Source organism: Xenopus tropicalis, chromosome 7 (assembly GCF_000004195.4).
Source record: "Xenopus tropicalis strain Nigerian chromosome 7, UCB_Xtro_10.0, whole genome shotgun sequence".
NCBI lineage: Eukaryota > Metazoa > Chordata > Amphibia > Anura > Pipidae > Xenopus > Xenopus tropicalis.
The window spans coordinates 92,202,952-92,215,130 of record NC_030683.2 but is presented as its reverse complement, the minus strand read 5'-3'; the positions used below and the strand labels follow the sequence as shown (position 1 = coordinate 92,215,130).

Here is a 12,179-nt window from a genome sequence, read left to right as displayed (position 1 = left end):
CTTTGGTAGAAATAATATAAACGCAAACTATCTACTGAATGGTAGTGTGTTGGGGGTTTCCTTAATGGAGAAGGATCTAGGGGTTTTTGTTGATAACAAGTTGTCTAATGCCAGGCAGTGTCATTCTGTGGCTACTAAAGCAAATAAAGTGCTGTCTTGTATAAAAAAGGGCATTGACTCAAGGGATGAGAACATAATTTTGCCCCTTTATAGGTCCCTGGTAAGGCCTCACATTGAGTATGCAGTGCAGTTTTGGGCTCCAGTCCTTAAGAAGGATATTAATGAGCTGGAGAAAGTGCAGAGACATGCAACTAAACTGGTTAAGGGGATGGAAGACTTAAACTATGAGGTGAGACTGTCGAGGTTGGGGTTGTTTTCTCTGGAAAAGAGGCGCTTGCGAGGGGACATGATTACTCTGTACAAGTACATTAGAGGGGATTATAGGCAGTTGGGGGATGTTCTTTTTTCCCATAAAAACATTCAGCGCACCAGAGGTCACCCCTTTAGATTAGAGGAAAGGAGCTTCCATTTGAAGCAGCGTAGGTGGTTTTTCACGGTGAGGGCAGTGAGGTTATGGAATGCCCTTCCTAGTGATGTGGTAATGGCAGATTCTGTTAATGCCTTTAAGAGGGGCCTGGATGAGTTCTTGATCAATCAGAATATCCAAGGCTATTGTGATACTAATATCTACAGTTAGTACTAGTGGTTGTATATATAGTGTATGTATGTGAGTGTATAGATTGGTAGGTGTGGGTTAAGTGTGCTGGGTTTACTTGGATGGGTTGAACTTGATGGACACTGGTCTTTTTTCAACCCTATGTAACTATGTAACTATTGGCTGATGGGGCCCAGCATGTATGTGTGCCTTGGCTTGTTTGTGTGCACTGTTGAATTCTGTGATCCCAGGAGGCGGCTCTTAATTTTTAAACAGCAATTTTCTATTTAGAATTACCCAATGGCACATACTACTTAAAAAGTATATTGTTATGAAAATTAATTATATACAGTAGATGGAGCAGGGTTTTATATATGAGCTGTTTTTATGGCTTAGGAAATGAGTTTTCTTCACTCTTAATGTGAAATGAGAGCAGTATTGCAGATGTTGTAATTAGAATTGTTAATTAACAGTTTTGTTAATCAGTGATAAAACACCATTAAGTGCTACTTGCATGTTACTGCAGTATCTGTTAATGCCACTGGGTGCCTCAGTACACCAGAAAGCTTTCTTTACAGGGAGTCTGTGGAATGGCAATAAAAACACTACATTTATGGGCAGCATTTTTGTTTTATTTTTTTTTTTTTTTTTTTTAGGGGACCGTAATTAAGATTTATGTTTTTTTTTTTACTGTAGTAGGAACTTGCATTGTATTATGAACCGCCATAATAAGCATGGCATGGGGCTCATTTTTGGGTTCCAACCCATTGTTTTGTAATTTCTCTCTTAGTAAGCAGCTTTTCTCAGACACACAGGACCAAATGCCCTAAGCAGCTGTATCCCTGATCATTCATATTTTAGATTCTAGTAGCAACAGCTGTTTGACCTCGTACATCTGTGGCACTAAAGTCACATTAGAATGGGTTCCAGACTTAGTTGAATTATCCTGACGGCTTCTACTGAATTGAAACTTCATTAATTGCATTCAGGTCAATATCATATTTTTTGAGCTGACAATATAAGCACTGCATGCAGAATTGTACCTCGCCAAGCACATGACACCTTCACTTGTGGTTACCATTACACGGCCAGCGCTGAGTTCTCCACTGGAACTAAATGAAGAAAGAAAATATTTCTTTTTCTGAGATGATGCCAAGTATAGCAGTACTTGGGTGCATTTTATCTGATATATATCAGACATACTAGAAGTGTTAATAACTGTTACATTTTTTATACTGCTGGGGGTCCTTCGGGACTCTTTTGTATAAATTTAAACCTGCCTTAAGTGTTGCAACCTGCTCTGTCAAAGTAATAGCAGTAGGAATTTCTACTACAGATGCATTTTAACTGCCATTCATGCACTAGCCAGTTATTGTATCTTTATAACTTGTCTTAAAACATCTCCCCAGGGCTGTAAGCAAGATCCTGGAGAGAGCAAGACAGCTTGTGGACTCTAAAAAAGAAGATGGTTTCACTGCCCTTCATCTTGCAACACTGAACAACCACCAGGAGGTGGTAGAAATATTGATCAAAGAGGTAACTTTGCTCTAGAATTCCTTGCCCCTTCTCATTTGCGCTTTCTCCTGCCTCCTCTTTGTTATCAGCAAAGATGTAAAAAACAGTCATAGGAAGTCTAAGGGCAGTGGCAGACAGGAAGATTAGTCGCCCCGCGACAAATCTTTGTTACCGCGGGCAACTAATCTTCCCGCAATGCTTTCCCACCGGCAAGAATGTAAATCACCGATGGCATGGCATAAGCATCACTACAATTGCCCGAAGTATCCTCTCAAGGCAACTTTAGGAAATCGTAGCGCGTATTTCTTTATATTTTGCTCAGTTTTCTACAGTAGCTGCTTTTTGTGGTAGTTTGCGGCTTCCAGTGTGGATATCTTTATGTCATATCGGTTTATTATATCTTTATGTCATATGGGTTTATTTGAGGTTGTCTTAGTTTAGGGCTGAATGCCTACATTATGTCATTTATGTACCTCCAAAATGGGGAAGTGCAGTGATGGGTGAGAGGTTAGGCACTTTACCCACAAACATAGTACCAATGTTAGGGTCCATGTAGTGTCACCACTGTAAAACAGAACTCCAGCATTAGTAAATCAAAGGCCTCAGTCTTCAGAGGCACTGAAATGCCATAAATTATAAATAATGATGGTATCTAGAATTATTCCAGTATTCCTCTGCCTGGCAAGCAGAACTGCAGCTCCTACCACTACAAATATAAATCAAATGAACTCTGCACAAGCCATTCCCTTGCCTGTAATGGAGGAAATGCATGATAAATCATCCATACATATGAAAACAAAATCATTTTCTCATAACATAATGAGATTTGATCTCAAAGGAAGCAAAAGTTACAGAAAGTGATAAATTTGAGCCTGTACAGTATGTGCTAGCACTTCTCTGAATCCTCTGTTGCAGGAGCAATAAGATATGTGCATGCTTAGTGTCTTTCTGTACTTTGCCTCTTTCATCTCCTTTCCACAAAGTAATACTTGTGGCTGTTGGCACAGGGCCGCTGTGATGTCAATCTCAGGAATAACAGAAACCAGACCCCTCTGCATTTGGCTGTCGCCCAGGGCCACATCAGCTTGGTGCATCTCTTGGTGACTGAGGGTGCCGATGTGAATGCAGAGGATGAGGATGGAGATACCCCAATGCACATAGTATTTGTGCGACAGCATCTCAAATCCATTGACTCTCAGCAAGAAGGCAATGGGTCATCACTACTCACAAAGGTAAGTGAACAAGAATTCAGCATGAAAGACTGTAGGGCCATTTTAAACTTCTATGTAATGAATTACATAGCCTAAAAACAAATATTTATATTTTTTATGATTACATTTAACAGTTGTGTGTGTTTAATTTAAGATTTTCAAGGTATTTTAAACTTTTTCACTTTTTTCACTTTCATACCATGGATAAGAGAATATGCATTTTTGAGCAGTCTTAAAGAACTTCATATCCTTATTTTATTCATTTCTGCAGTTGGAGGCCTCTGGGTTGCCGGGAAATATAGAGTTAAATGTTGGTTCAGCCATGGCTTGCTTTTTAGCTCTGTCTGGAGCTGACATTAACTATGCCAATCACCGTGGGAAGTCTCCCCTGGACCTGATCGCAGATGGAAGGATAACGCACCTTGTGAAAAACTTTGCACAGAAATTCAGGTACCAAAGGGCCATTTTACCATACAGTAAACTTAAAGGCACAGTAACACCAAAAAAATATATATATATTATGTATTTTTGCTCTAGACTGGTAAAAGCTGTGTTTCCTACAATAGTTTATATAAACAAGCTGCTGTGTAGCCTTTGGGGCAGTCATTCAAGGTGAAGTAGCACTAAATGGCAAAGGTTATATAGCCTATAACAGATAAGCTCTGTAGAACACCAATATATTCCAAAGAGCTTATCTGTATATAACTTGTGTTATCTCCATTTTCTATCATCTACACTGGCTGCCCCAACTGCTACACAGAAGGTTTTTCCAGTGCAGGACCTCTTATGTTTCCATGTATCACATGCAATAATATCAGCTCACTGTACAGAGAGTTACACTTATTGCAGATTATTGCCAGTTATACGGCTAATGGCACATATGAATTTTGGGGAAATCCAAAAGATCACTGCTGATCACATCCCATTATTATCAACCAGAGTCTCACAGTTTATTATTTCAATGAGACAAAAAAATACTAAAGAAGGTTCTCCTTTGACTTATCATTGCTTTAAACAACTGACAATGTTCCAGCAATGGATCATTTACAGCCATGTATGCAATTCAGCTGTAGCCATGATTTGGTTTAGTTTTTTATACTATCACACAGCTGGGAGGGATACTTTCTACCACCACCCTCTGTTTTAAAATAAAATATTCTTAATAATCCTTTCTTTCTTTAGAGAACAAGTGGAGTTAGACTCACCAACCGTCAGTTGCAGCCTCCGCAGAGTCCACACTACACCTAATACTATGACTAACCTTAGCCCCTGTAGTGCCGCCAGTCCTGCAGAGTGTCTAGTATGCTCTGAGCTGGCCGTACTAGTCAGTTTCTTCCCCTGCCAACACAGCATAGTATGTGAAGGTAAGAGAAACTTCCAGGTATCATCAATGTAAGTAATTGTGCTGTCATGACTTAATAAGGATGTCTTGGTTTCCTAGTTTTGTCTTTTGCCAGAACTGCCATGTTATAATATACCATATAATATTGTTTTACAACTTCTATATTGGCAGCTAAAAAAAATCACTCCCAAAGAAACACCAGAAATCACGCTGCTGCTCATTGTGCCCTATAGAATTGCACAGAAACCCAGCCGCGTAAAGAGTTCCTTATATGTTTATGTCTTTATTTTAGTTCTGATGCAACCTCCAACGCTTAGGGAAAAAGAGACATGCCCAAGATATTAGGTCCTGCAGATGGCACTGCTGCATTATGTAAAATAAGATTGTTCTCATTAAATGGGATGTAAACCTAGACATTTTGCATAATGAAAAACATATATAAATATAAACAACATTCAAATTTACATTCATTAAACATTTTGTGTAGTAAATGTAACTGCAAATGAAAGCAGTGTCTATCTGTCCTGTTCTGCACTGACTTCTATTATCTCACTGCCTTGCATGTTCCCAGGGTTGTTATAATCTGGCTTCTGCTACATTGTTTCAATAGTCCAAACTACTAGTGCAGACAATAGCAAAGGGCACAGATACTGTTCTCAGGTGCAATTACATTTACAAATAATTTTAAAACCACTGAAAAACTTGTACAGTATATTGGCAAGTACCTTTGAATTACATTTTCTTTTATAATTTTATTTTTGAGTGTAAAAGACAACAGTCTAAAATTTAGTCAGTCTTAAAATCTTGTCTCTTTCACAAATGTTTGAAGTCGTTCCAATACAGCCTTGGGAATAATGTAATAAAAGTCATAAGGTTTTGTCCAGGTTAAGTTCAGCCAATCAGCAGGTAGCATGTTCCAGTCACCTGTTTCAAACCAAACAGCAGTGCTATTGTATACTAGACCTGGTTCCATAGTATTATAGTTTTACCCATTGCAGTCTCATTGCCCACTATTCTCTTCACTAGACATATGGGTGGATGGTCTGTTCTGCACAGATAAACATTTGTTAACTTTGCTCTGTTTTTTTTATCTAAAACATTCTTGAAACATTAAAATATATGTTTAAGAAGTCCGTCAGTACAATGCATCTCACATGTTGGCTTTGTTAATCCTTTAAATAACCTGCCTCTTATCAAGTGTAATAGCAATGTTGTTTTGAGCCATTTTAGTCTGTTTTTTTCACTCACAGAATGTTCCAGACGAATGAAGAAGTGCATCAAATGTCAAGTGTGCATAGCAAGAAAGCTTAGGCAAGGTGGGTAATTTCAAGCCATTTAGATGGTACAGTAGTCACAGGGCAAACATGTAGTTCTATTAAAACAGTGCTGTCCTACTTTTTCCATGTAGTGGATGATTTGAATAATGCTCTATTAAAGGAACAGTAACACCATAAAATGAAAGTAATTAAAATATAACATACTGTTGCCCTGCACTGGTAAAGGTTGTTTGTTGGCTGCAGAAAAATTCCTGTAGTTTATATTAAAAAAAAAATGCTGCTGTGTAGCCATAGGGGCTGCCAATTAAGCTGGAAAAAAAGAAAAAGCACAGGTTACATAACAGATAAGCTCTGTAAAATACAATTGTGTTTTACAGACCTTATCTGTTACTTGCTACGTAACCTGTGCTATTTAGCACTATTTCAATTTAAATGGCTGCCCCCATTACTACAAAGCAGCTTTGTTTATATAAACTAGTCTTTCTGTAGCAAACACACAACTTTTACCAGTGCAGGGCAACAATACATTATAGTTTCATTACTTTGATACATATTAATTGTGTTCCTTTTCCTTTAATAATACTGCGCGTCTTTGAACCAAAGTTCCCACTTCCTCACCCTTATACACTCATATTCATAGTCCTACACTTACATTAACTTGTCTTGTATGCACATGCACCAAAATGTATTCTATTCCATTCTACAGTCACTTAAGTCTAATGAATGCAGGTTCTGTGTGCTAGAATGGATATGAATGATTTTATTTGTTATTGGGACAAAATATATAACCAGTTAATACTTTAATCCCAGTGGAATAGATCATATTCATTTCAGAAGCTTCAGAAGTTGCTCTGGGCCAGTTCCAACAGTTCTTTGGTGCTGGTAAGAAATGGGGAATCCCTAAGTGTAATTATTTTCTATTGCTCTTTATTCTCTTATCCTGTGTGCTTGTGAGGCTTATGATATAGCAAAAATTTATCTCAGGTTCTACTCATTTTTAATTAAATCAATCCCTGCTTTATTTTGTATCAAAATGCCATAAGGGGTCATTTACAATGCTCATTCAGGGAGTAAGTCTGTGGTCTGGCTACACTCCACACCCCGCTGTGGATGAATAATTCCGCCATCACTAATTTCTTGTTTTCTCTGCAATTGTTTTTTAAGTCACATGGGCCATCACACAATGCAAATAATATTCCTTCTTTTCCCAACTCTAGACAGTACTGAAGTTGAATGCAGTCCCAGTTTAGAAGTGTCAGACCAGAAGAAAGTAATGGAGGAGCTCCAGAATCGATACCGCCAAATGGAGGAAAGGATCACCTGTCCTATTTGTATCGACAATCACATCAAGCTGGTGTTCCAGTGTGGACATGGGTCTTGTACTGAATGCAGCACTTCCCTGACTGCCTGTCCCATATGCAGGCAGCTTATCAGAGAGAGGATACAGATATTTGTCTGAGTAGGAAAGAAAGTGCATCTTCTGGATCTGAGACGTAACTGTGGATTTAGTAGACACAAGCAACATGTCTGTGCCAAGCATGGCTGTGTATACCCTCTTCATGGCAAGACTTTCTGTATGGGAAAAAAGGGATGACTCTGCTTATGACGAATATGGCTGCAGTGTGCGTCTGACACTGTACAAACAAAGTTCTATCTGTATTATCTGCACTGGAAGGGCTAATCAATACTGCAGTCTTCCTGAAGGATTTTATTTTAAAGAGCGGCAAATAAGTTTCCCTAAATCATCTTGTTACTGAAATGAGGATTTCATCTCTGCCAATGCCACCCTAAGATTTCTTTGCTGGTTCTTATCTTATTTGTGTTTCTGCAATACAACCTGATCCACTGTCTTCCAAATGTCTTTCATACAGGTTCATCAGGTCACATGAAATAAAGCAATACATATGGGCTTATTTATCAATTTTCGAGTTTGTGAATTCGAGTTTGTTTTTCTAAATCGTATTAACTCACATATTCGAATAAAAAAAATAGGAATTTTTGAGTTTCTAATAAAACTCCCAATACCTCAAATTGAAAATATGGCTTGACCTTGCCTAGGCCAACTCCCATTGACTTCTATCGAGACTTGCAAGCTTTTAGATGGCAAAGTTATACATTTGAGTTTTCAGGTATTTTGCACTTAATAAATACCAGACATTCAAGTTTTTGAACCATAATTCGAATTCGGGTTTTTTAATGTAAAAAACTGGAATTGTGAAAATAAAACAAACTCGAACGTCGATAAATCTCCCCAATAGAGTATGTCACAATGAACTTCAATGGACTGCTGTCTTTTATAGTTTTACTAATGAGACAGTAGAACAATAGCAAGAGTATTTATTAAGATTTGGTTTGAGTTCTTTAGTTGTAATAGTTCTTGATTATAGGGGCATTAATGCATTATGAACAGGTTACCTAGAGTGTTTGTAAATTCAATGAAATGTATATCTATTTATGCCTAAATTATATATAAATATATTTACTTAAGTTATTCATATATTATAAAACTTGTATAATCTTACAAATTAATTGTGATTTATTTTCTTTTCTATTTTAGAGAAGGCAAAATATAGGAAATTATCAGTGACATTTTGCAGATGTATGTGGGGGACCATTCACCCCCATCCCTTTCTTTCCTTTATGGCCAATCGCTGCAGAGAGTGTTGCAATGTGACCGCTTGAAAGCAGCCTGACAAATGTGCTATTCTACTTTACTATATCACACTGACAGAGAAGGGAAAGAGGAACCATGGTTAGAATGATAAAATGTGCTTTTTGGGCCAGTTTTAACCAAAAAAATCACTCAGAAGCTATAGTGTTAATATTCATTTTAATGCATTAGTGCCCCATTAATAAGCAAGACTGTAGCACAGTGGGAATAAAAGCTCTTGCCAAGGTCTCCACACTGACGTTTGGTGCAGGTATGTAGAGAAAATGTAGCATTTCTGCAGCCAGAGTACCCAGCAGCATCTCTTGTAGCAGGTCTGCCTGTGGCTCTAGCCCGCAGCTGGTTTACATAGACGCCATCTTAAACTGGTGGCTGACAGAGTCGTCTAGCAAATCCATCTTTGCTTGTTTTACTCTGTGTATAAAGTTTGAAACGTGTATAGTGCTGAAATAAAAGCAGTCTGATTAATACAATATTGTATTGTTGGTGGACTGTTTGAATACTATTCTCTAACATGACTATGAAGAAAAATGATAAAAACCATAGAGCCTTCTAAACAGGTATGTGTTTTGAACATATATAACCGGTGTAATATCCCTTTAATCTTGAAGTGTTTTTTGCACAATAATGAGATTATACTGGCAAGGATATGTGAAGTTGTTTTGGGGAGTTTCATTGCCTACAGGGCTCTCAGTTTCCTTCATGCAACAAAATGCCCCATGTGCCCTTGCCCTAAGAATGCTTATATGACCAGTAACACCAAAAAATGTTTCAAATTCATTAAAATATGTACTGTTAGTCTGCACTGGTAAAGGTTGTGTGTTTGCTTCAGAAAGAATACCTTAGTTAATATAAATAAGTTGCTGTGTAGCCACGGGGGCAGCTATTCAAGGTGGAAAAAAGGAGCCAAGACACAAATTACATAGCAGGTTACATCAGAGTATAGGTGATATATCCCTTGTAGCCTTGTGTATGGGTTCATCAAACAGAATAGAGGTTATGACAAACCATCCAGACTTAAGAAATCCTTAAACAAATGTCACTGTATAGATCCATGCATCTCATCCAGTAATCATCTTTATTATATAGCATACAAAGGACATAGCAGCGTAAAGATATGCCCTGTAGAATCTTATCTGCTATGTTACCTGTGCCATTTAGCCCCCATGGCTACACAGCAGCTTTGTTTATATAAACTACAGTATAGTAGTCTTTCTGAAGCAAATGCACAACTTTAAGGCTGATAGAACATGGGGTTAAATCTCAGCTACCACGGGTGACTTCATTTTCCATAGTCAAATGGAGTTTCCTACAGAGGGAACTTTGGACGACTTCAGAAAACAAGGCACCGCGTATGACTTTCCATCGGCGATTCACTTTATGGCTGGTGGGAAGGCATTTTGGGAAGATTAGCCCCCTGCGGTAGCTGCGATTTAACCACAAGCAATAATCTTCCTGTGTGCGTTGTCCCTTACCAGTGCAAGGCAACAGTGCATCATATTTTACTTTATAGCACTTTCATATTTTAGTGTTACTGTTTCTTTAAATAGACAGTGGAATAATCCAATTAATATATTTGTAAAAAATCCTATTTTCATTAAAAGGGTTCTGTACATGAAAGAGTGTTTTAAATAAGGACTGTTTTATGTGATATATTTTATAGAGCTTTTGAATTATATTGCCAGATCTGCAGCAAATGCAGCATTTCCATAAGTGCAGGGTAACAGTTCAGTATATTTGAAATAATATGCCCTTCATGTTTGAGTATTAGGGCTCTGGCACACGGGGGAGATTAGTCGCCCGCGATTAACTCCCTGTTCGCGGGCGACTAATCTCCCCGAGTTGCCTACCCCTGCCATCCCACCGGCGAACATGTAAGTCGCCGGCGGGATGGCAGACGCGGCGGGGCGATTTCCGGAAATCGCCGAAAAAGACTAGATTAGTTAAATCCACGGTTAAATCTCTGCTACAGCGGGTAACTAATCTCCCTGAAATGCCTTTCCACCAGCAATAAAGTGTATCACTGGTGGAAAGGCATACAGAAAATTAAGCGGCGTATATGCATTCTCACCAGCGATTCACTTTATTGCTAGTGGAAAGGCATTTCAGGGAGATTGGTTACCAGTAGCAGAGATTTAACCATGGGTGACTAATCCCTATGGGCCATCAGCCCTAAGGGCTCTGGCACACGGAGAGATTAGTTGCCCGCAACAAAACTCCCTGTTCGCGGGCGACTAATCTCCCCGAGTTGCCATCACCTGCCATCCCACCGGCGAAAATGTAAGTCGCTGGTGGAATGGCACACACGGCGGCGCGATTTTGGCAAATCGGCGAAAAAGCCTCGCAAGGCAACTTTGTTGATTTCCCGAAATCGCGCCGCCGCGTGTGCCATTCCACCAGCGACTTACATTTTCGCCGGTGGGATGGCAGGTGATGGCAACTCGGGAAGATTAGTTGCCCGCGAACAGGGAGTTTTGTCGCAGGCGACTAATCTCCCTGTGTGCCAGAGCCCTAAAGGAACAGTAACACCAAAAAAATGGTTTAAAATATAATGTACTGTTGCCCTACACTGGTACAACTGGTGTGTTTGCTCTAGAATTGCTACTATAGTTTATATAAATAAACTGCTGTGTAGCCATGGGGGCAACCATTCAAATTGGGGAAAAAGGAGAAAAGGCACAGGTTACATAGCCGATAACAGATAAGCTCTGTAGAATATAAAGGTGTTTTATCAGTTATCTGCTAAGTAACTTGTGTCTTTTCTCTTTTTAATGGCTGCAGCTTTGTTTATATAAACTATAGTAGTCTTTCTGAAGCAAACACACACTTTTTACCAGTGAGCGCAAGAGTACATTATACTGTAATTACTTTATACACTTTCATTATTTAGTGTTACTGTTCCTTTAATAGTGCACCTTTGTCAGCATCAAGCTTCAACAGCATCCACAGTTACCTCATTAAGCTTTATTCTTTTATGGTTTGAAGCTCATTGCAGCCACTGATCTGCACACTTCCTGCAGAGTTGGGCACACCCTTTACCTGTGCTATGCTGCCAGTGGGGGATTCCAACAGCCTTGGAGGTTGGCCTTCCTTCATATTTAATCCCATTCTGCTATATGAATATAAGAAGCAGGAGGGGGAGGATTCAAAATTGTTGCTATGTGGTGTGCTGCTGATACAAAGCGGTCATGACATTTTTCAGGGAGCAGAATGTAAAGCCGGGAGAACGTGAAGGCCCACAAAATCCTCATCCTATTGAGGGTCTGGGTTTCCTGATAAACTCTTGGATGATGTCACTATATGCCAGCCATGTGTAGTCACAACTGCCTATGGAACAGTTAGGAGTAAAAGCTTTAAGCTGTATTATGTGCAAAATAAGAAATACAGGGTAATAGGGAAGCAAAATTATGTGATTGTTAGGAATAAACTCATTAAATGAATATAAGAGAATAACAAGAGGAAAACCACACTAGTTGGCATTGGATCTGTTGTAACCAGGCAGTGTTTCCAA

The 12,179-nt window shown here is 38.9% G+C and overlaps 1 protein-coding gene across 4 annotated transcripts in view; it reads left to right on the top strand.

The window, feature by feature from the left end:
• Positions 1–9,141, top strand: part of mib2 (mindbomb E3 ubiquitin protein ligase 2) — a 75,252-nt gene extending 66,111 nt beyond the window's left edge. For 3 of the 4 annotated variants that reach the window (XM_012966027.3, XM_012966025.3, XM_012966028.3), the window contains 6 exons: positions 2,065–2,191; positions 3,178–3,402; positions 3,653–3,831; positions 4,564–4,745; positions 5,974–6,039; positions 7,218–9,141. In XM_012966027.3, coding sequence (XP_012821481.1) covers positions 2,065–2,191; positions 3,178–3,402; positions 3,653–3,831; positions 4,564–4,745; positions 5,974–6,039; positions 7,218–7,459 — 1,021 coding nt within the window. In that variant the 3' untranslated portion in view covers positions 7,460–9,141. 4 annotated transcript variants of the gene reach the window in all.
• Positions 9,142–12,179: the final 3,038 nt, after the last annotated feature.